At 37.9% G+C, this 22,301-nt stretch overlaps 2 protein-coding genes across 3 annotated transcripts in view; both read right to left on the minus strand.

The window, feature by feature from the left end:
• Positions 1 to 445: 445 nt before the first annotated feature.
• rcn3 (reticulocalbin 3, EF-hand calcium binding domain) lies at positions 446 to 11,146 on the minus strand. 2 transcript variants are annotated; one of them, XM_084926835.1, is made up of 8 exons: positions 10,914 to 11,146; positions 9,685 to 9,908; positions 8,349 to 8,542; positions 7,439 to 7,611; positions 7,277 to 7,337; positions 7,098 to 7,189; positions 6,636 to 6,743; positions 446 to 586 (listed from the first exon to the last, which is right to left on the minus strand). In XM_084926835.1, exons 2-8 carry the CDS (start codon positions 9,900 to 9,902, stop codon positions 479 to 481), a joined length of 954 nt encoding a protein of 317 aa, XP_084782961.1. In that variant the 5' UTR covers positions 9,903 to 9,908; positions 10,914 to 11,146; the 3' UTR covers positions 446 to 478. The 2 variants fall into 2 exon arrangements, with proteins under 2 accessions (XP_084782961.1, XP_084782960.1); XM_084926834.1 differs by lacking the exon at positions 446 to 586 and adding an exon at positions 3,511 to 4,102 and having other exon boundaries at positions 10,914 to 11,123.
• A 2,348-nt stretch (positions 11,147 to 13,494) lies between these two features.
• abat (4-aminobutyrate aminotransferase) overlaps positions 13,495 to 22,301 on the minus strand; it is a 29,917-nt gene continuing 21,110 nt past the window's right edge. Inside the window, exons 11-16 of the mRNA XM_084926837.1 lie at positions 21,130 to 21,278; positions 19,316 to 19,453; positions 18,019 to 18,186; positions 16,981 to 17,127; positions 16,076 to 16,187; positions 13,495 to 15,757 (exon numbers count right to left, since the gene is read on the minus strand). Of these exons, the coding sequence (XP_084782963.1) occupies positions 15,636 to 15,757; positions 16,076 to 16,187; positions 16,981 to 17,127; positions 18,019 to 18,186; positions 19,316 to 19,453; positions 21,130 to 21,278 (836 nt within the window). The 3' untranslated portion in view covers positions 13,495 to 15,635. The remainder of the gene's footprint in view (positions 15,758 to 16,075; positions 16,188 to 16,980; positions 17,128 to 18,018; positions 18,187 to 19,315; positions 19,454 to 21,129; positions 21,279 to 22,301) is intronic.

A 22,301-nucleotide genomic window follows, 5' to 3' on the forward strand; every position in this document is an offset into this window, starting at 1 on the left:
ACTTAGATATGCACAGTAATGTTCTTACTTTGAAACATGCTTTCTTGACATTTTTGTAACTGTGTGTATGTTAGTGAATCAGTCAACTGGGCTGTGTCCAAACCTGCAGTCTCCATAGTACCACAGTACCACACCCCCACTTCCCACGCTTTCCTCGGGTGAAGTGGAGAAAGCAGTAAGAGAGTATGCCCTGCTAAGGCTAAAAAGTAGATGAAACTCTGTAGAAACTCAAACAGTAGTTTCTTGTAACACTCACTGTAGCTCAGAAAATGTATACAAAATTTAAAGAATTGAATTATGAATAAAATGTATTACCAATAAACATATGTACCTCAGTTTAAAGATGAGTCAGTTTTGTAAGATATAAGTGTGGCCTTAAGTGTTTTAAATTTGTATAGGATGAATCAATTCAGATAAGAAAATATTCACGAGTCATAGATTTTTGTGTAAAACATTTGTATATGGGACCAAACTGAAGTCACAGTTCATCACGGCCATCCACCCTCATCCCTCCATAGTCGGTCATTGTACTGGTCTTGATGAAGTCCATCTTGTCAAGTATCTCAGGTAGACTCAGACGGCCATCCTGATGAGCAAAGTAGAGGGATGCTTGACGCAATTTGAATTGAACTGAATAGTTTATATTCTTATGGAGTCTAACAATAAAATCTTTACTTTAGAACAAATTATGTTTGTAGGCTAATAATTTTTACAATGTGTACTGACCAAGCGCTTCATTAGATATGATTGTTTGAACATTGTTATAATTATGTTACAGTACAGAGAGATACATTAGCATTTCCAGATATCCGTGGAGGCTCAGTTTGAAACTTCACTGTGCAGCGCTCTGTTCCTGTGTTTTGTTTTGTTTTTTTCAGTATTAAGGCAAAGGATGCGAATTCATGTTGCAAATCAACACACATTAAAAACTAATGCAAAACAAGCATCACCTCATCTGTTCCCAAATAATACATTTTAGTTTTAGCAAAGCATATCCTGCACGTTATTCCAAAAGGCTTCCTTTCAGTGTTTTTGTTTGGACTTGATTTTTCTTTTCACTGCTGTGTAGAATTGGTAGGGACATTATGAAATCTCAAAGATCTATTTAAAATTCACAAAATTGCTAAAATTGAGAAAAGCAAAATGATACGTTTGAAACTATATGCATGAGAAAAAAATGTATGTAATCTGAGAATATAGCACAACTACTCGATTGTCCAAGTGTATATGTATATTGCTGTCACATGACATACATTCAACAGCCACTTTATTTGGTAATGCCTGTTCAACTGTTTGTTAAAGCAAATAACCAGTTGGCCAATCTCATGTCAGCAACTAAAAGCATTTAGGCAGGTGGACATGGCCAAGTCAGCCTAAGAATCACAATGGGGTAGAATATGATTTATGTGATTTTGAATGTGACGATTGTTGATGCCAGACAGGGTGCTCTCCCAACTCTCAGGTTTATGAAGAATGGTCTAAAAAAAGAGGAAATATCCAGCGAACGTCAGTTCTCACCGCTCACTCAACTGCACCTTAAAGCAGATGAACCAGCTAAGAACAGGAAACTGAGGCTACAAATGGACCTGGATAAATGCTGTACTCCAATATACTCCAGTATACTCCAGTCCTCAGATCTCACTTAGAGCAGTAGAACACCTTTGGTATTTGGTAGAAGGGGAAATTTGGATGTACAGCTGACAAATCTGCGCCAGCTATGTGATGCTGTGAAGTCGATCTGGAGCAAAATCTCAATCTTCATGACGTGCAAATATGACACAAGATTTAGAGTATGTATGCATTCTTTTTCTTTCAACTGAATCTCTTTTGAGAACATGTTTATATTTGCTTTTAACTGACGGGCAATTTCACTGTTACTACTGACAGTGAATCGGTCTTGCTCTTTCATAGATAGTTGGGGGTGGGGGGGTTATTACTGTACATCAATACAGTAGCAAATAGTCTTTAGTAGGGAAGTATGTGTAGAAACAATAAGAAAGGGCAATACTGGTTTTTGTGCCAAAGTATTTAACCCTTGGTGGAGCCAGTTGCCATGCTTCCTCACTTCACTGTATTGTATTTTGCAAAGAAATACATTAAACACTTTGATTTTTTTCTAAGCTCCTTGTTACTGAATGGCATTTATTGAAATAAGCCAGTGCACTTTAATGTTCATGACATAGTCATCTGCCGTGACATAGTCATCTGCCGTGTTGAAGACTACTTAGCTTAAACTGTACACTACAGAAAACAGTTTGATACCATAATACTGTAAAATTATAAGTCATAATTTCAGCATGTCCCTCTCCAGAGGAATGCATCTGTGTGTAATGGATGTGAACGATGGAAATAATCTTTTATTAAAATTTACTAATGAAAATGATGGTCTGCTACCCAGATAATTCAGATCTTCTAATTCTGATTATTGTAGGCTCTACCTTACAATATAAAGAACCTTGAGGCGACTTTTGCTGTAACTAAGATTGAGCTGAATCTCTGTCTGAAATGGTGGGTGATAGACAAAAATGATAACACATAACACTAATGATAAACACACATTTTGTTACTGGTTTGTCCCCTATACTTAATGCACACTGTCCTCCATAAAGTGGCTTTTTTTTTTTCGGCAGTGACTTTGGAGAGGATACGTATTTGATCATCAGTCTGCTTAAATGTGTGTCCCCTCCCCAAGGTTTAAGCTAAGTAGTCTGAGTAGTCATCCTGTTGGGCAGGCGACATGGACACCCAAGCTTGTGAATGCGATAACTCAAGAACAAGGAAACACAAGTGTTTCAAATTGATACCACAGGTGCATCTAATACAAACACTGGATGGGTTTGAATCCCAGTGATCTTGATGTCAAAGTATCTTCTGAATGTAATAACTCAAGAACAAGCTGCTGTATTATTTCGAAATTGATGTCATGTATCTGCTAAAAGCCGCTAATATTTTATTTATTCATTGTTTTAGTCCATGTGCATTTGTTTTTATTTAGTTATCGTCTTGTTTCATCAGGAAAAAAAGGTCTTTGAAGGTCCATGATAAAAATTATTGCCCAACGAAATTAACATTGCACCAGAGCGATTGAGAACTGTAAGAGAAAAAGAATGTTGTACTCAAATATTCATTGATTATTGTGTAATTATGTCTTCCAGCAAACTGATGCTTTCCTAGAAATTCATAATTAATCCATTAAAATTAAATTAGAGTGATTTGTGGAAGCCACCATGTTTTAGTTCTCATCCATTCCTAAGTTTTGACCTTGTAGTGTGTACAAACGTGCTGACTGGCTGCGATTGAGAAAATGGAAAGTGGCCGGCCACAGCCATTATGGTGTACAGTCTAAATGTTATTTTTGGCTAATTGGCTAAAACATATTTGTCCTGCAGCAGCCACCGTAGCTAGGATTATACACACATAATTCAGTTGACTACAATCTGCAACTTACTGTCATCTAGCAGTAATATGTTTTTTGTATACTTTATTAATCCCCTGTAGGGAAATTACTCTCTGCATTTAACCCATTCACTCAGTGAAGCAGTAGGCAGCCACCAATCCAGCCCCCGGGGAGCAGTGTGTAGGGATGGTACCTTGCTCAGGGGTACTTCAGGGTAGCCATTCGGTGGATTTGAACCCCCAACCCCCAAACATGGGGCGAACACTCTACCTTTACACACTGCAACTTTAAACGTAATCACAAAAAAGGCAGAAACCAGCAACATCTCTTACACAATTCGAGAACAACACTGACAATTATATTTGTAATAATTAAAATCATAATGTGACTAAAGAATAATAAGTACAATTGTAGAAAAAGAAGACTTTAATCTCTCCCACACCCTCCCATCCACACACTCAGACAAACATTTGATAGCAAATTTTGACATGTTTTCATGCTGCTTGTTATAAGAACATTATTGATTATACAACTAAAACAGCATAATCCAGACCCAAGTCCCACGCCTACTCTGATATCCCCATAACTACATTTTCATCAAAGTTCATCGTGCTTCTTCGTTAAGTCTTCACCATAATTGGTAGCCTGACTGCCCACAAACATGTTCCAGTTGGCTAGAATCTCCTTCTTGGTTATTCTCTCATCCTGTTGTTTGGTCACCAGATTCCATCCATTGGTTTCATTGATTTAGTAGTTTGAGTGAGAGAAGGAAAAGAAGGAGTAATGAAGAAAGCAAGAGACAGAAAGAAGCTTGTTAATAATTAATCCAAAATTAACACAATTATTTCAAAGACAAGTGATTTTGAGTTAGCGCTGTGTTGACCAAACTCTCCAAAATGCTGGAACTCTTATACTTATTACAGTACTGTACAAAGGTCTTGAGCCACCGCTCATTCTTTATATTTTGCTAGGAAAAAGTAAAGGGAAACAGGTGCAGCAATTTATTTAAAAATTCAAAATACATGGAAATTATCAAAAAGAATTAAACCAACTTCAAAGTGCTTGAATTGCACAAACGTTCACCAGTAATGATTGTAATATGTACTGTTAGAAAGAGGGGGTTTGAGGGTATCACATGGTTGCCAGTAGGTAGCATAGGAGTAACAATGACTCCAGACATGCCTGCAAAAGTATGACACGAGTAAGACTATCATATGGTCTTCCCAAGGGGACACTAATGGGGACGCACTGAGTACTTGTGAACATTGTAACTTTTGTATTGTATTATTGTAGGGTCTTTACTGTTTAAAATAAATTCCAACTCTTGTTGTCATTTGGTGCCTTATAAATAAAACTGATTTGTATCTAAAACATCATGTGTAACTATGAATTTTAAAATTTAGTTCAAGCTTCTAAATCCATTACTTTAAAAAATCTATAGCTTTTCGATACACCCTGTACAAGGGTTAGGGGTTAGGGGAGCATACAAAAACACTCTGTACAGCATATACAGGTAAAAACTGTACAGTTCTAGTCTGCAAGTCATTTATTCTTCAAAAGAAACTTAACACTCTCAGGCAAGTTTTCTTGTCATTTCTTTAAGCAGTGATTCTCCAGGCTTCCTGAAGGAGATTCCAAACTTCTTCTTTTGATGTTGTGTTCTCTATCAAGACAATCCTACACTGCTTCTTTAATGTTAATGTCTGGGCTCTGGGGAGGCCAGTCCACTGATACTGATAGGCCTCCATTGTGTGTTTTTTCTATTCAGGTATGCAGTGTGTTTGTGATCGCTGTCATGCTGGAAAATGAAGCTGTTGCCATCACACTTTCCAGAATGCATGGCAGATCAAAACTTGACTGGTCATTATTTCACCAAGTTTGACAAGATTGTTAACACTACTGGCTCATATTCATTCTGAAACCATAACAGACTATCAGCTGTGTTTTACAGATGGCTATTCACTGTTTTACCTCTCTCTTGATCTCCTCCAAACATACTGACAACACCTTGAATCAATCATTTGAAATTTGGGTTCATCATTCAGACCTGTTGTTGGCTCTCTTCCACAGTATGTCTTTTATTCTGTCTTCCTTCTCTCTCCCCAACCGGTCGCAGCAGATGGCCCCGCCCCTCCCTGAGCCTGGTTCTGCCGGAGGTTTCTTTCTGTTAAAAGGGAGTTTTTCCTTCCCACTGTCGCCAAAGTGCTTGCTCATAGGGGGTTGGTTGTTGATTATATAGTGACTTGAGGCGACTGTTGTTGTGATTTGGCTCTGTATAAATAAATTGAATTGCCACTAGCTTTTAATTATACTACTTTGGTTTCCCCTGTTTCTCTTCCTTAAGGACAGCTTTTGACAATCACCTTTCCACTGATACTGTTTCTGAGGAGGCTTCAGAGCAAACAGTAAATGGATCAACTAAAGGGCCAGATGCATCTCTCAGTTCCTGTTTCGTCAAGTCTTTGCTTGGTTTTTTCTATTTCTTGACTTTCATCTGCTGTTGATGATTTTTAAGCCTGACACTTCTTTTATCTTCATTTTGTCCAATTTCCTAAAATTGTTAAATACATTTTTTCAAGACACACAAGTTTTTGGCATATCACCTTGTTGGGGCAAACATATTTTTTCTGTTAATGTGTTTTATCATGTTGAAATTTTCATAGATTCAACTAAAGAAATGTGAACGTACTTAACGACACAATTTAAAATTGGTTATTAGTTTGGTTGTCTGTTATGTGAAGACACACAACACTGGTTCACCACTTGAGTTAGATGCTTTTTTTATGCTTTACTGAATCATAGGTCAGTGTTAACAATCAAACACAAATTCTCTGAAAACTGGACATTTTCTGCTTTTTCAATCATTTTCAGCCCAGTCTTTGTACCTGATCATTTTCAAAGACAAACTTTGAAAGACCTTCAGGAAGCCTGAAGAAGTATTGTTCAACACCACCTTTAACATGGACAAGAAAGTCTTGGAAACAAAATACATGGAAATAAGAAGGGGCTCAAGAATTTTGCACAATGCTATTGTTTACATGGAAAAATGTTTGGCAGCTGCCACTATTTTTCATGACGGACCAAATAAAGTGCTGTATTTTCGTCGGCTACACCTACATTGTTGGAAAAATGAACTGGTAAGTAAACGTAATTGCTCTGGTTTTTAATGTCAAAATAAAGCCAGAAAAAAAGCTACCAGAATTAAAAGAATTTAGAATTTAAACAATGATTAGTCTACCTTGTCAGTGTCTGTCTCGTGGATCAAATGTTTGGCTTCATTGTCAGCATGGTCAACCTCTCCAGGCAAAACCCACTGTCCTACTTCGTCAGCATCCAGGTACCCATCCTAAACACAGAGAGAACATTTAAAAGTAACCGTAACAGTCTAAAACCTCCTAAGTGGCACTGAGAATCTGCTACCAGGAGTAGCAGCTTCTTAAAGTTGGACCAACCCAAAAACCTTGGAAAATGCTAGTGGTTATAGCAATTTGGCCATTGCCTGTTCCATGTTATCTATATAGTGCCAATTCACATCAACAATTATCTCAATGTAAGTAATGTGACCATTTTTTTTGAGGCTGAAACGAATCCTTTTACTGTTATGGGTTTATGTCAAATTGGTACCATAACTGTGTTTATAGGTATTATTTTTCTTAATGAAAAAAATCTGTTTCATTTTGAAGAACTAAGGATCTTTTACCTTATTGGTATCCCTGATCTCCGAGAAATGTTTCTTCTCTGTCTGGACCCAGTCAGGCTCACTTTCCCCATCCTCGACTGTGTACATATCACCTGTGAAACAAGAATAATACACACATTTAGGACTGACAGCCTCCAGTGCAGAGAGTAGCTGCTCAAATAGTCAAGTAAGTAACCTACCGATGTATTCTTCTAAGTTGATCTTCCCGTCCCCATTCTTATCAATGTCCTCCACAGTTTCCTGCATAAGAATATCATTCAGTTTTCACAATTAAAAATCCAGTGATAGACACAATTTGCCCCATTTACATTTACATCCCGGTAATCAGTAGTAGGCTTTACCTGAATTACCAAATCTTTCATGTAATCAAACTCCTCAGGGTGAAGAAAGGCAGTGAACTCCTCACGTGTGGCAATGCCATCACTGTCTCGGTCAGCCGTCTTAAAGCGCCTTTCATCTCTTTTGAGCATGGACTTATAAGTCTCCTTGTCATCAATATCATCAAAATCCTCTCCTAAGAAAAGAAAAGATTCATTTTCAGCACATCATTGTCTTTTGGGTGTGGACAATCCACTGGCACTTGGTTGACGAGAAACAGATGAGAAAGTAGTAAAGCACACAAAATTCAAACTATGGGACAGAAAAGGCCAAATTTAATGACAAGCAGTAGTGGTGTATTAACACAAAGGAAGTGAAAAGGGGTGACATGTTTCCCAGCATCACAGATTGAGATCCAGATTAAGTTTAGAACAGGGAACTATGGGATGGTTCAGGGTCATCAACTATAAGCTTTGTCAAAAGTCTGAATCCTGTTCTAAGCACAGAGTGTCTGTATCCAGTAAATACTTAGAGCTAGTTGTATAGTAGAGAGGTCTCATAGCTGAAGGCTCTGCCTCTACTTTAAGAAACACAAGTAAATCTTCACTTTGAGAGAAAACAATCAGTGATCGAGTGATTGGGCTTTGGATGGAACTTGCGATGGAGTAATCCTAACTCTAGAAATTTGAACCATTTGCATTTCCACTTGCTAAATAATACTGTGCCCTTCACCCACTGTGCCGTTTACAGAAATCAATGTTAGTCTCTACTGTAATTAAAACATTTATTTTCCACTATTATGGTGATACTAAAATCAAATTCCATGCCATAAAGCAAAAAGCGGAACAGGCAGAAAAGGACATTATGGAAATTTGATCAAATAGGGAAAAAAGGAAGAGAATAAAAATTGAACTATTAGGGTTTCACACACACCCAGATAGTAGCCATAGGTGGTGTTTTTATACTCCTCCCAGCTTATCTTGTCATCTTGGTTCTTGTCGTAGTCCTTCCAGTGTTTGTTAACATTTTCCTCGATGTACCTCCTCTGTCGGTGTTTGATCCAATAATGCAGCTCTCCGTGGCTGATGTAGCCATCCTTGTCAGTGTCAATACGGTCCACTATCTTCCTGTGAAGGGAGATGGAGAAGTTTCAAGTCATGATTATGTCTAGTGTCCAGACTATTGTATCAAATGCTAATTTTTATATCCAACTGTCCTATTTGGGCTCTAGTCAATGTGGAGTATGTGAAATTCTAGTCTGAACTGGGTAATGAGTCTTACTAAGTGCTGAAATGCTTTAGACCACAGGCTACATTCACCAATACAGTATGTTACACCCATGACAAAATTCAAATAACACTGGATTATAAACACTGATGTCTTTCGACTGTGAGAGGAAGCTGGAGTACCCATGGAGGCATAAAGAAAACATGCAAGCTTCATGCTTCTTTATTAGATTCAACCAAATTATTGTAGCCACTTTGTCATGGACTGTAACATATTAGATATTAGATACAGTATTAGAGATTCTGTAACTGTTTTTTGAAATGGGAATTACATTTTGACTAGAGGCACATGCTTTAATCGTCTCAAGGTACTTTCATCGAATGGTAAAAATTCTGAAATGGTGCATACTTAGACAGAACAGCTATAAGTTTGTCATTCATTCATTATTACACAGAATCGAAAGCTCCAGTTAGATTAACACATTAGTATCAGCCTAGTTTTATGCCTTAGAGCCTAGCTACAGTTTACATTGAATATAAATTTAAAGTCAATAAATTATGAAAAATTAGGTTTAAATTTCTGGTGAAAAATCATCCATTTGTTCATGACAGTGCAGATTTCTGACATTTTGTGTATATTTAGGTGAATGTGAGTGTAAAACTTAAGTTAGACTTGTTTCCACCTCATATTGTGTAGCTTTCTGAAGCTTTCTGTATGTTTATTTATACAGTACATAAAGTCAAAATTCTATTTTTTCATGTAACTGAAATGTTTCATTATTTGGTCTAAAACCATTAAGAAAGTTACAGACTAAGTAAGTATACACATGTTTTATACAAAACATGTGTATACTTACTGCATTTGATGTATTTTACCATGTAATATATGTAATACATATTAGGGAATTTAACACATGCATATGTGTGAAGAAATGGCTTTTATTTTTCGCCACACCATGGAAATCAGAATAAGATTTCTCTAGAGCCGCCCCTGAGGCAGAACTGGATAGTTTAGAAAATCTGTGATAGTATGTACAACTTACGCTAATCTATCTTTGCTCTCCTCAGGAGTCAGCTGGTCAAAGGTCTTGGCCTCTTCTTTACCCAGGAAGGCCTCATGGTCATACTGGAAACTGTGAGCATCATCATGGGCGTGGTCACTCAGATCAGGCTGGTGATGGATGCGCTTCTCCTGAGCAGGCACAGCAAAGGCAACAGCGGCCAGGAAGTAGAGCGATGCTAATGAATTCAGCAGCATCATAACTGACTTCAGGGGGTGAAGAGAAGACAAAAAGTCAAATTCACATGGAGAGCACAGACCATATGAGAGAACACAGCACAAAGTATAACACACAATACACTATTACAAAACACATGTACACTACTCAAAGAATAAAACACAACAGCTAACAATACTGTGGCAGCTCACTGCCAATTGAATTAACCAGGATAAAAGCCAACTACAGAGCTCTCAACCTGAAGCATTCAGAAGATTGTTTTTGAAGTATCTTTCCACTTAAGGAGGGCCAGGACTAGCATAGTTACCAATAATTTGAAGCAGATGACAAAGTCAACATTTATTTATATATATACATATACATATATACACACATACATATACACACATATACATACATACATACATACATACATACATATACATATATATATGTATATATATATATATATATACATATATATATGTATATATATGTATATATATATATATACATATATATATGTATATATATATATGTGTGTGTGTATATATATATATATATATATATATATATATATATATATATATATATATATATATACCTGTAAAATCAATTTGATATTTATAAATGCACAGGGATATGAATGAATAGGAGACAACCAAGAACCAACAACATTTGAAGACTGTACTTCATTCAACAAAATAAGTACAACTCATTTTACTGACATACAATTTGAGTTCTTCAGTCTTTTCCCAGCATTTTTTCTGAGCTGGTCATTCTTGTTTATTTATTTGCTTTAAAAGTCGTCTGCAAGCTAAATAGTTCAGGAGCAACAATGCATTATTGACAATGACGAAAGAAGAAAAATCTGGTATCCGCAGCGTCAAATCACAGTAAACGATTCATGTCATCATGAGGTAAAAGCATCCATAATCACTTTCTCGCTCTCTTAACATTGAAATTCATTTTTAAAGTTCTGATAGAATAAATATACAAAAGCTCTGTCATACACCACACATCACTTTTTACATGCAAGAAAAAGATGAACTCACCAGCTTTGTTGCGCCACTTTTTACAATATACAGGTAGCGGGTCACTCCAGAAACAGTCCGCGTTGGCAAACGCTAACTTTAAATAACAATGGCAATTGGGCGGGTTTAGATACACAGCTATCCAATCATCAGTGCCTTAAAGAAAATTCTAACCAATAAAAACTTCGTCAAAGTATGGAGGCGGGGCGGGAGGGAAACGTTTCAAGGTAAGTTCTTATTGGCTTCTTACCGCCACGTTGTCATGCAAACGGTCCACGTAATAACCATCATTCGCTCCCGTCGAGGAATCGAGGCGATGGATCGTCACGTGGTTCACATACGCCCTAGTTCCCGGAAGTGGTTAGGGAGACATATGACAGTACGCGTAGTGCGCGTACTTCAAGCGTGCAGACCCTGAATTGGGACACAGCCATGGGCTTATGTCAGTGGTTCCCAATCTTTTTTCGCTAGGCCCCCCTTTGTTTTACAAGAAAAATGTTCGCGCCCCCCCCCCCTTCTCGCGCGTGCCCGAAAAAAACAAAAAGAAAAACAAACAAACAAAAAAGAAAACGATCATGTTAGACAAACTTAGGCTGGTACAAGTGAAACTCGAAAAATTAGAATACCGTGCAAAAATCATTAATTTCAGTAATTCAACTTAAGAGGAGAAACTAATATATCATATAGATGCATTACATGCATAGCAAGTTATTTCAAGCCTTTATTTGTTATAATTTTGAGGGTTATGATTTACAGCTTATGAAAACCCCAAATTCAAAAGGTCAGAAAATGTGAATATTGTGTAAAGGTTCAATATTTTAGGCTCAAAGTGTCACACTCTAATCAGCTAATTAATCTAATAACCTGCAAATGGTGCAAATGGTTCACGAGCCTTTAAATGGTCTCTCAGTCTGGTCCAGTAGGAGTCACAATCATGGGGAAGCCTGATGACATGACAGTTGTGCAGAAAACCATCACTGACAGCCTCCATAAGGAGGAAACCTCAAACAGTAATTGCAAAAGAAGTTGGACATCAGTGCATCAAGAGCAGCCACACACAGACAGATCCTGGACATGGGCTTCAAATGTCATATTCCTCTTGTCAAGCAACTCCTGAACAGCAAACAATGTCAGAAACGTCTTAAAGAAAAAAAGAACTGGTCTGTTGCTCAGTGGTACAAAGTCCTCTTTTCTGATGAGAGCAAATTTTGCACCTCATTATAAACCAAGATTCCAGAGTCTGGAGGAAGAATGGAAAGGTACGCAGTCCAAGATGCTTGAAGTCCAGCGTGAAGTTTCCACAGTCTGTGCTGATTTGGGAAGTCATGTCATCTGCTGGTGCTGATACAATTCAATTCAATTGAGTTTTATTTATATAGCGCCAAATCACAACAGTCGCCTCAAGGCGCTTTATATTGTAAGAAAGACCCTACAATAATACATACAGAGAAAAACCCAACAATCATATGACCCCCTATGAGCAAGCACTTTGTGGACAGTGGGAAGGAAAAACTCCATCTGCTGCGACCAGTTGGGGTGACAGGATAGAAGACATGCTACGGAAGAGAGCCAGAAATTAATAACAAGTATGATTCAATGCAGAGAGGTCTATTAACACATAGTGAGTGATAGTGTGCTTTTAAGTCCAGAGTAAACGCAGCCATCTACCCGGACATTTTGGAGCACTTCATGCTTCCTTCTGCAGACGAGCTTTATGGAGATGCTGACTTCATTTCCCAGCAGGACTTGGCACCTGCCCACACTACCAGAAGTACCAAAACCTGGTTCAATGACCATGGGATTACGGTGCTTATTGGCCAGCAAACTCGTCTAATCTGAACCCCACAGAGAATTTATGGCGCATTGCCAAGAGAACAATGAGAGACATGAGACCGAACAATGCAGAAGAGCTGAAGGCTGCTCACATAACACGTCAGCAGTGCCACGGGCTGAGAGCGTCCATGCCACGCCGCACTGAGGCAGTAATTCATGCAAAAGGGACCCAAACATATGCATGATTATACTTTTCAGAGGTCCGACATTTCTCTATTTATAATTCTTGTTTTATTGATTTCATGTAATTTTCTGAGCTTTTGAATTTGGGGATTTCATAAGCTGTAAGCCATAACCATCAAAACTATAACAATTATATTAGTTTCACCTTTTAAGTCGAATTACTGAAATAAATCAACGTTTGCATGATATTGTAATTTTTCCGAGTTTCACCTGTAGAAAATAAAATATGACAGCTTAAATGATAGCACTTTGTTAGTATATATTGAGTACAGAAATTCAGTGTAATATAGGATTAGTGTCATAGCGTATATAACACAGTTAAATAAAACTTTAAGTATTTAGTATAATTCAGCCTTAAATGATTATTATTTTTGGAGCTGGTGGCATATTTTAAGCTGTGAGTTCCCTTTTAAAAGTTTTTGCACATTTAAAATGAAAAAAAATTCTGAGGGGCACGTTTTTTTTTTTCTTTCTTTCTTTGTTTTTTCAGATTTGAATGACACCTAGCTGAATACCATAACCTATCAGTCCATTTACAGTTCTATGATTTTTATTAGGTCAAAAACCTTTCAACAGAAATAAAAACTCAAGTTTCTCAAAACTTTATTAATCACAGTACATGGACAGAATATTTTATAGACAACAATCTATAATAATTACATCAATGACCATCAATATTAAATCACAAGTGCAAGTATTTAGTGTAAATGGGTTTTTTTTTTAAAGATTATCACAGATCCTCCATATAATGACTGACAACAAGAAGACAGGCACCATTGTCTAAATCACCATCATATTAGGAGACACCCTACAACCCAACCTTCATGTATGTTCAGTATTAAGTGTAGGATGATGATCTGACCCTGTGAACTGTTTTTTAATTCACTACATTAAGAGGGGTAAAATTTATGCAATGTAAATGTAAAAAAGGAGAAGAAATATTGTTTATTTGTATTTCGTTCTAATAGGTAAACAATAAAGACATGAATCACATTCCTAACACTTGCCTAAAAGCTGCATGGAACATTTGCTACTACTGAGGACGTTCTACAGAAGCAGACTTTAAAAAATTAAAATGCCAAATATGTCAAAAGAATTTCAGCTTTAAAGTTATTTGGTAATTTATTTCAGCTTCACATTGAAACTAATGTGTGCTTTTGACCACCCTCTGTAATAGACCTGTGCGTTAAGTTCAACTCCCCCTTAACAAAAAAGCTTAAATAGCTACAGTAAACTTTTACTTGGGTCTGTTTCGTTCTATGTGTGAACAGTGTAGATAGTAGCATAATGATTGTACGGGTTTAGTATTTGCTAAAGTGTTTATGCTTTAACTTTTTAATATGTTATTTTGAATCAATGACTGTGAGCACATTACCTTGTTTGTCATGTGTCAGACTCAGAAATGGTTTTATGCAAAGTGTAATGTACTTAAAACCCAAATAGGATGACATCAGTCTCGAGCCTATCCCAGGTGACACAGAGTAAAGCAAAGTACACCCTAATGTCACAAATAAAAAGTATTAAATGAAATCAAAAACAAGCGAGTCTTGAAAACAAAATGTAACCATATTTCCATAAAATGTCAGGCAGCAACAATGAAGCTCTTTTTCTTTAAGAGTAAAGTAAATGGTGTTACCAAGGCTCTCATTTGAGCAGAGGGCATAAAAAATGTTACACTGAAATAACATGCAGGCACTAAATTATCTATGACATTTTCATGGTCTATTTAAGAGTCACATTTTCTTGGCTACATCATTTCAAGTTTATTACTATTAAGAGCAACACAATAGTCATAACATTATGGACAGTTTTAACGTACAGTTTAGATTGATTGTGTTCATACAGAGAGTCAGCACTGACACTGTACTCTGTATCCAGGATAGGTGCGTGCCAGGATGAATGTATGCAGTGAGGCGACTCTTGCATTTGAGCACTAAAAGCAGCTTTATGCAACACTATGAGTCAACAACTAAAGTTCATTAGGAGTTAAGACATTTATTGTGTTTATTGCTATAGTAATTGTTACAGAATTACAACCACATGTGCAGTCGTACTTATGAATCTCATATATCTCAATTCATAAATGTAAAAAGATTTAATGTTTTACATATTAGGGATATTTTCCCTGGTAATATTCAAAACAAGAGTGTTTTTAAGCCAGATTAAGAATGAAGGAAACTTTATGTTTCCCGATTCCAGAAATTAAGCAAAACAGTGCCACAAAAAACAACTAACGTTAGCTTTAGAGAGCACTTTAATTTGATGTAAAAACCAACACTTTTTTATGTGAATGTGAAATGAAATACTTCAGTATAAGTTATAATGGCAAGATTTTGGAAAATACAGCTGCGTGATGTCTCATCATCTCCAGAGCAGACTGGCCAACATTTCTGTACAAAGACAAATTGTTTAACTGTTTTCTTTAAGTAGTTGTTTTCCAGGAAAAAGTAACTTCAACCAGACTTGAATACATGTACATGAACAGAAATGAATCTATATTTAAAAAGATTCTAGGCTTATTTTAACAGATTTATTTTTCAGAAACATGAACATTCTACAAAATTTGCATTTACTACAACTAGCCTTCTTTTAGCTGTAGCTCAGGGCTAGATGAATTTTATTTTGTTTAGATTGTGCTTCTCTTTTCTTAAACTGTCCAGAGTTACGTTTTCCCCCATTCTGATTTAACTCAGGATTGTATAGTTTTGGAAAGATTTTGGAAAGGATCTATTTGTGCTGCGCCAACACATCATTAAAAATATTGAGGAAGAGGTTCACATGATACTCCTTGAAAACCAGTGCTGGGCGGAATCTGATTGAGCGATCCCCACAGCCCCCGAGGAGGACGCCTGCCAACGAAACAAAATGGAACAACAATAATTGTTTTTTACAGAGATATCAGACAGATATCTAGCACTTTCAAATATGATTCCTTTGATGACTTCGCTGATTAGTTTCAGCCATATTAAAGATAAGTTAAGGTTACTGCTAACAGAAATGACAACATCGTAAATTTCTTTACTCTGGCTAAGCCAAAGGATTATCCTCATTATTGTCTAGTTTTGCAAATATCATAAACTTGCCTTCCATGATCTCCATGAGTGCAAAACTGAACCAAAGGAGCCATCATAAAAAACAAAAACACCATATATTGATATGCTTTATACCTTTGTCTCTGGCCTTGAGCATGATCCTGTCACGTGCGGCATCATCACAGGCATCAATGGCACAGAAGGTCCCCTGTCCTCGGGCTCGACTCAGTATGCTGGGGTACTGAGCCTGCGGAAAAAAGCCACGTGGTTTATGATCACGACCATTCAAAGCATTCAAATGCAGCATTATGCTCAGTTAGTAAGCTTAAAAATCAGCAAAAATATTCAGGTCAATGATTAACAACCAAAGAATTTTGAAGCGATGTACTAACTTGAAACTTAAAAACTAATAATATTTTTTTTTAATGCTACTGCCTCCATCCTCTCTCTCTCACACTTACATGTTTCAGATCAAACTAATTTTTGTATTAGAAAAAGACAACATGAGTAAATACAAAATACAGTTTGTGGCAGATAAGAGGCACGACGCAACCACGTTTCCATGTTTTTCAGCATCTTTTATTATTACTCCGGTTGCCGTACACAATCGGCCGCAGCTTTGCAGCTCGCAGGCACACACAAACGACAAGAACCACAAATACAGGACCCGGTACAGATTTTGAAACTAGCAAGGTATGATTGTAGGTATGATTGTAGATGCCGCGCAGCTGAGGTGGACTTACCTACACGGCATCGCAAGCCACGCCCTGCCACACAGTTTTTAAATGCTTATTTTATTTATTAAGAGAAAAAAAGCTTTAAAAGAAATATATCCAAATCCATGTGAAAGTAACAGCCCCATGAACCTAACAATTAGTTGTGCTACCTGTGACAGTCAAATGTTAACTGGGTTTTTCAAGTCGGTGTGGAGGAATTTTGTTGTAATTCTGCTCCACGGGCAGTTTTAGTTAAGGCAGGTTTTCAAACATGAACAGCCACGAGTTTGGACCAAGTTAATTAAAAAAAAAAAAAAACAGTACCTGTAGCTCGTAGAGGCCATTCAGCAAAGCTTTGCCAGAGCGGGTCACTTCCTCCAGAAGATTTTCTCTCCGAATCACATTGAGAACCTCAGAAAGGAACAAGTTCTTTGACGGGTCACCCATCCATGTGTTAAAGATGCGGTAGGGCTGCGGAAAGCACAAGCACAAAACACTGGATACTGGGTAGTAAAAACCTAAAATAAAAAGAACAGCTAAAACTTATCAAAATGGGTAGGGAAGGGGGCTGTTTCCTGTTTCAGCTGACAGTGGGCAGGAACCCCAGTGATGCACCAGCACCCTGGACAGGCTGTTGAAAACCTGTATATCAGTGTAGAAACATTTATGTGTCTGCATCATGACAACAAAGATGAAAACTACCAGAAAAGAGTTGTGCCACAACACACCAAAACTGACTGCCATCACATTCAGATAAACATTCAATTTGTAAAATTGAAATGAAGGTTACATATTCCTATTATTAAAGTTATAAAAACTATTAATATTATGAAGAATAACAACAACAGACTTTCACAACTGCTTTTTTGTGAGACAGAATCTTTTAACTGTGACATGTAATATTGCAGGATGTGGTGCCTCTTCTATTTCCACCTCTGCAAGAAGCCACTCCCACACTAAAATGTTTAAACTCATTTCCTTTAAAACTAAGCTAACTTTTATTGGTTAGCTGATTCTAAATCTTATGTGGTGCTTTTCTCCTCTGCCTGAGCACTAAAAGCCTCATTCATCTAATCACACAGGCACTTATTTCTATGCTTTTTCTATGCAAGTTCTTTCTATCTAAAATTCACATGTATAGTCCAGGAGAGCAACTTGGGGTTGGAATTAATGCCCAAGGGTATTTGGCATGAAGACAGGAGCATCCGGGGATCGAACCGCCAACCTTTCGATTAGTAGATGACCTGCTATTCCTCCTGAGCCCATTACAAAACTAATGTAATGTAGAACTTACAAAAAATAAATAAGTTGGAATTTAAAATTTAAAATTATTGTAGAAAAACAGACATAAAAATGTCAAACCTTGTCTGGCTGTAATTCATCCTTGTGGTAGTAACCCCCACTCAGAAGCTTCTTGCTGAAAGAGACAACATCAGCAGGGTCGTCCATACCCCAGTGCTCATGGGCCCAAAACTTTCCTGTGCCTCCGCCACCAGTCTGGACCTCATCCACATGAAAAGCACAGCCATGCTGAGGGGGGAAGCAAATATACTCAGTATACCTCTGCCAGAAATTTTGAATCCCTGAACTCCAAAGCAGACAATTTTGACTTTTTCTCCTTGGTTCTGGATGAGAGCTGTGATGTCCGAGACACAGCTCAGTTACCACTTTCTGTATGTGGATTAACAAGGGTTCAATGAAAAAGACCATGACAGGGAATGCTTTAATCACAGAGGTAACTGCATGCTTGGACAGGGTGAAATAGGACACGCTGACACAACAGGGAAAAATGTTGGACCTTTAAAGCAGATCCAAGATAAAGTGACTAAAATAAACCCTGAACCTAAATTGTTATTTTGCATTGTATTGTGCATAAGGAGGTGTTGTGTTGGTCAGTGCTGAAAATTAACCATGTTTTTGGTATTATAAGTAAAATGGATCATTTCATAAGGGCATGAGCACTCAGTCACACAGTTTGTCGCACTTTGCAACTTACTGACTGCTATGACAGAGGCTACAGTGTAGGACCTGAGAGCAGAAATTGTGAAAAGAAAGGCAAGGACATTCCAGTGACTTCAGATACAGAATGGAAGGCAGATACTGCAGCTATTGCTGTTGATGTGACTGGAACAAATGTACGAACTAAACTCCAAAACAAAACAAACACTGTGGGTAATGAAGTTAAACAAATCCAGATACAGATCCTCCCTCGGTGATGATCACCTTTATTCACAATTGTTTTTGGGAATGTTAGTTAAAATGGAATCAAATGTTGGTGTTGTTATTATACAACACCAACACTGCATTTTTAATTGTATCATCTCCTCTTCCCAGTAGCAGTGTATAAATATATCACATTAATATTGAGCAGAATATTAAATTCAGCTTAATGGTGCAGCCCTCCAAAACGGTCCCAGTTTCTCATGTGGGCCCTTTCCACAACATTATCAAAGAAACTGTATACATATTTTTGAGACCATTTTCAGTTCCTGCTCTTCCTGCACCCCTTTATGATTCCCATGGACATATCTATACATATCTTTAAAAATATTTTAGCAACATTAAAACACTGTAAGTCTAGAAAAAAGCCCCAAATCTTTTTTTTATTGTGATTAACTCCCACATACAAACCAGTCTGTCTTTAAAGCTAGTGTCTTACCTTGCGTGCAATATTGCGCAGTCTTCGGAAGAAGTCTGGCGAAGCGTGGTTATCGCCGCCTTCGGCCTGAATTGGTTCAATTACAATTCCCGCTACAGGTTTTCCCTTCTGTCTCCACTTCACAATCAAATCTTCCACCTTGAGTTGCACACAAGAATTCCAACATCACACACAACATGGCACTTTTTTGTCAAAGTGATATAACTTAAATCAGTCATTCATAACATTAAAGCAACATTAAAGTTCAAGTTCAAGTTCAAATTTTATTCGCCACATGCAGTGGCAGGTTGCCCTGCAGTGGAATGAACCCGCCCCCCGACCTTACACACACAACACAGACATCACATGGGGATACAAGTCAGAGAACGGTTGCATTACAGAAAAACCACTGAAATGTACACTACAATGGGCTGGTTCCGCTTTCTTAATTCTCCGATAAGCCAGATGTCAATTTGTCCTGTGATATCAGGTATCACGCCTGAAGTTGGGAATTGGTTGATCATACTAGTTTTTCAGCATACAGTGTACAGCATCTTCACTGAAACTCAGAACAGTGTGCTTCTATGTAGAGCCATATGCAGGAGCTTACACTGTTTTCTAATGCTTTCTATCCGCATCATTGAGCATGCGACAAATACTGTATGGCCCTAGCACCGGTTGACCAGTTGCCTTTTGTTGGACCATTTGTAGTAGGTACTAACCACTGCATACCCAAAAGACAGTCTTTTTTCTACTTTTTTGTTACTATGTTACTGCTCATTATACCCCATGTTTTGACAGGTGCCAATATAATGTGATCAATTTTATTTTCAGTTTTACTGTAATGTAAACTGCAATATGTGTAATGTCATGAAAAAACAACAATTACTTAAACTTCAAAAATACAATCTCAAAAAATGAAAAAATGAAAAGAACAAATTGAAAACACATGAGATCTCGTCACATCTAAAATAAAAATCATCCTCAAAATTGATAATTTCATGGACTAGCTAATGTGTTATTGCAGTATCAAAATGATACTCTGTATTTTTATGGCCCCCAATGAGATGATGCACGGTGTCCTGGAGGACCTTCTTCCAGATTTGGATTTGGGCAAGTCTGAGATGCAACCTGGTGGTGGCGAATGGACTGAAACATAGCATGGAGGGCATTCACTGGTATCAACTCCTTCATTCTCCAGCAGTTGCCTGCATACTCTTGCCACATGAGGCCAGGCATTGTTATGTACCAGAAGAAACCTAGGACTCTGCACCAAGTATACCTAGGGCTCTGGGCTCGTCCTGTTCCACCTAGGGGTGATCGTGGCTCAAGAGTTGGGTGATCGTGGCTCAAGAGTTGGGAGTTCGCCTTGTAATCGGAAGGTTGGTGGTTCGAGCCCCGGCTTGTACAGTCTCGGTCGTTGTGTCCTTGGGTGAGACACTTCACCCGTTGCCTACTGGTGGTGGTCAGAGGGCCCGGTGGCGCTAGTGTCCAGCAGCCTCGCCTCTGTCAGAGCTACAATGTAGCTACAATGTAGCTTGCCATCACCAGTGTGTGAATGTGTGCGTGAATGGGTGGTAACTGGATGTGTAAAGCGCTTTGGGGTGCTTAGGGACTAGTAAAGCGCTATATAAATACAGGCCATTTACCATTCCACCTTGCACAAAGGAGCAGATACCAGTTCTGCTGATAGGTTAAAAAGCTTCGACTCAAATCAAAACTGTTATATATTAAGAAAAGACCATTTTGCTTCCTGTGATGACATTTTGGTCTGTACCTTATGGTTGTTCACATATACTCATATAGTATCTACTCTGTGTATACATACAGCCTACCTCCTCCAAACAACGAGCCTCTTCCTCGGCGTTCTCTCTGGTAAACTCATCCAGTGGGTACTGTAGTCTGGGGAATGGGGCAACAGGCCAATCAAATGATGGAATGTCCAGTTTGTGGATCGCTTTGGAGTGTGTTGTTGCCAAACAACCTTAACAAGGCAACAGCAATGAATTAGTAACAAATCCACAAAGTTAGAATATGGTTTTATCTTTCCAAAAAGTCTAATGATTGCCATCATCCACTGGGAAATTTGCAAGTTTGCTCACTTACGAAAAAATTAACAATCTCTAACAGTATCATTTTAATAGACAAAGAATAGCAACCAAAAATCCAGAAAAACACATTAAATAAAATGAATAAATTTGCACGTCATTGACTGAAAGTATTTGATCTCCTACAACGCAGCCAGAATTCTGGTTCCCAGAGACTGACTGAAATCTGGCAGACAATTAATCAATCAATTATAGATACTCCTAATATTCACTTGCTATGTGTTCACCGGTCTATAGACTCAGTTTGTTCCATTCAAACCTGGGGAAGGATTGTAGACTTCCCCAAGGCTGGGATGGGTTACAAGACCATCAACAAGAAGCTTAGTGAGATGGTGACAACTGTTGGTGCAATTATTCCGAAACAGAAGAAATAGAAAATAGTCGCCCTCAGTCTGAAGCTCCACATTAGATCTTGCATGCACCTCACGGGGAGAGCATGATCATGATAAAGGTGTAACACAGTAAGCTATAAAGGATTAAAATCGTGTGGTGCTTGAAAGGTTTCCCTGCTTTAGCAACTGGCCTGTCTACAGCAAAAATCTAAATGATTCAGAGAAGGCTTGTGTGCTTTTGTCAGACGAAGCCACATTCAAACTGGAATAAGGAGAAAGAAGAATGCTGAGGATTACCCAAAGAACATTATGGTGGAAATACTATGTGTCAGGGCTGTTTGTCTGCTAAGGACACTTCACTGCTTTGAGAGGACAATGAACGTTGCCATGTCCCAAAAAATCTTGGAAGAGAAGCTCCTTCTCTAAGCCAGAACACTGAAGAGGGCTCGTAGATCTTCCAGCGAGACAATGTCCTAAAGCATAGCACCAATGGAACATAGAAGGGACTAAGGAAGAAGCAGGTAAAGGTCAAAGAGTGGCCTAGCTAGTCTCCAGACCTCAGTAGAA

The sequence above is a fragment of the Perissodus microlepis genome, chromosome 4, assembly GCF_051167445.1.
Source record: "Perissodus microlepis isolate ML-2025 ecotype Zambia chromosome 4, ASM5116744v1, whole genome shotgun sequence".
Lineage (NCBI taxonomy): Eukaryota > Metazoa > Chordata > Actinopteri > Cichliformes > Cichlidae > Perissodus > Perissodus microlepis.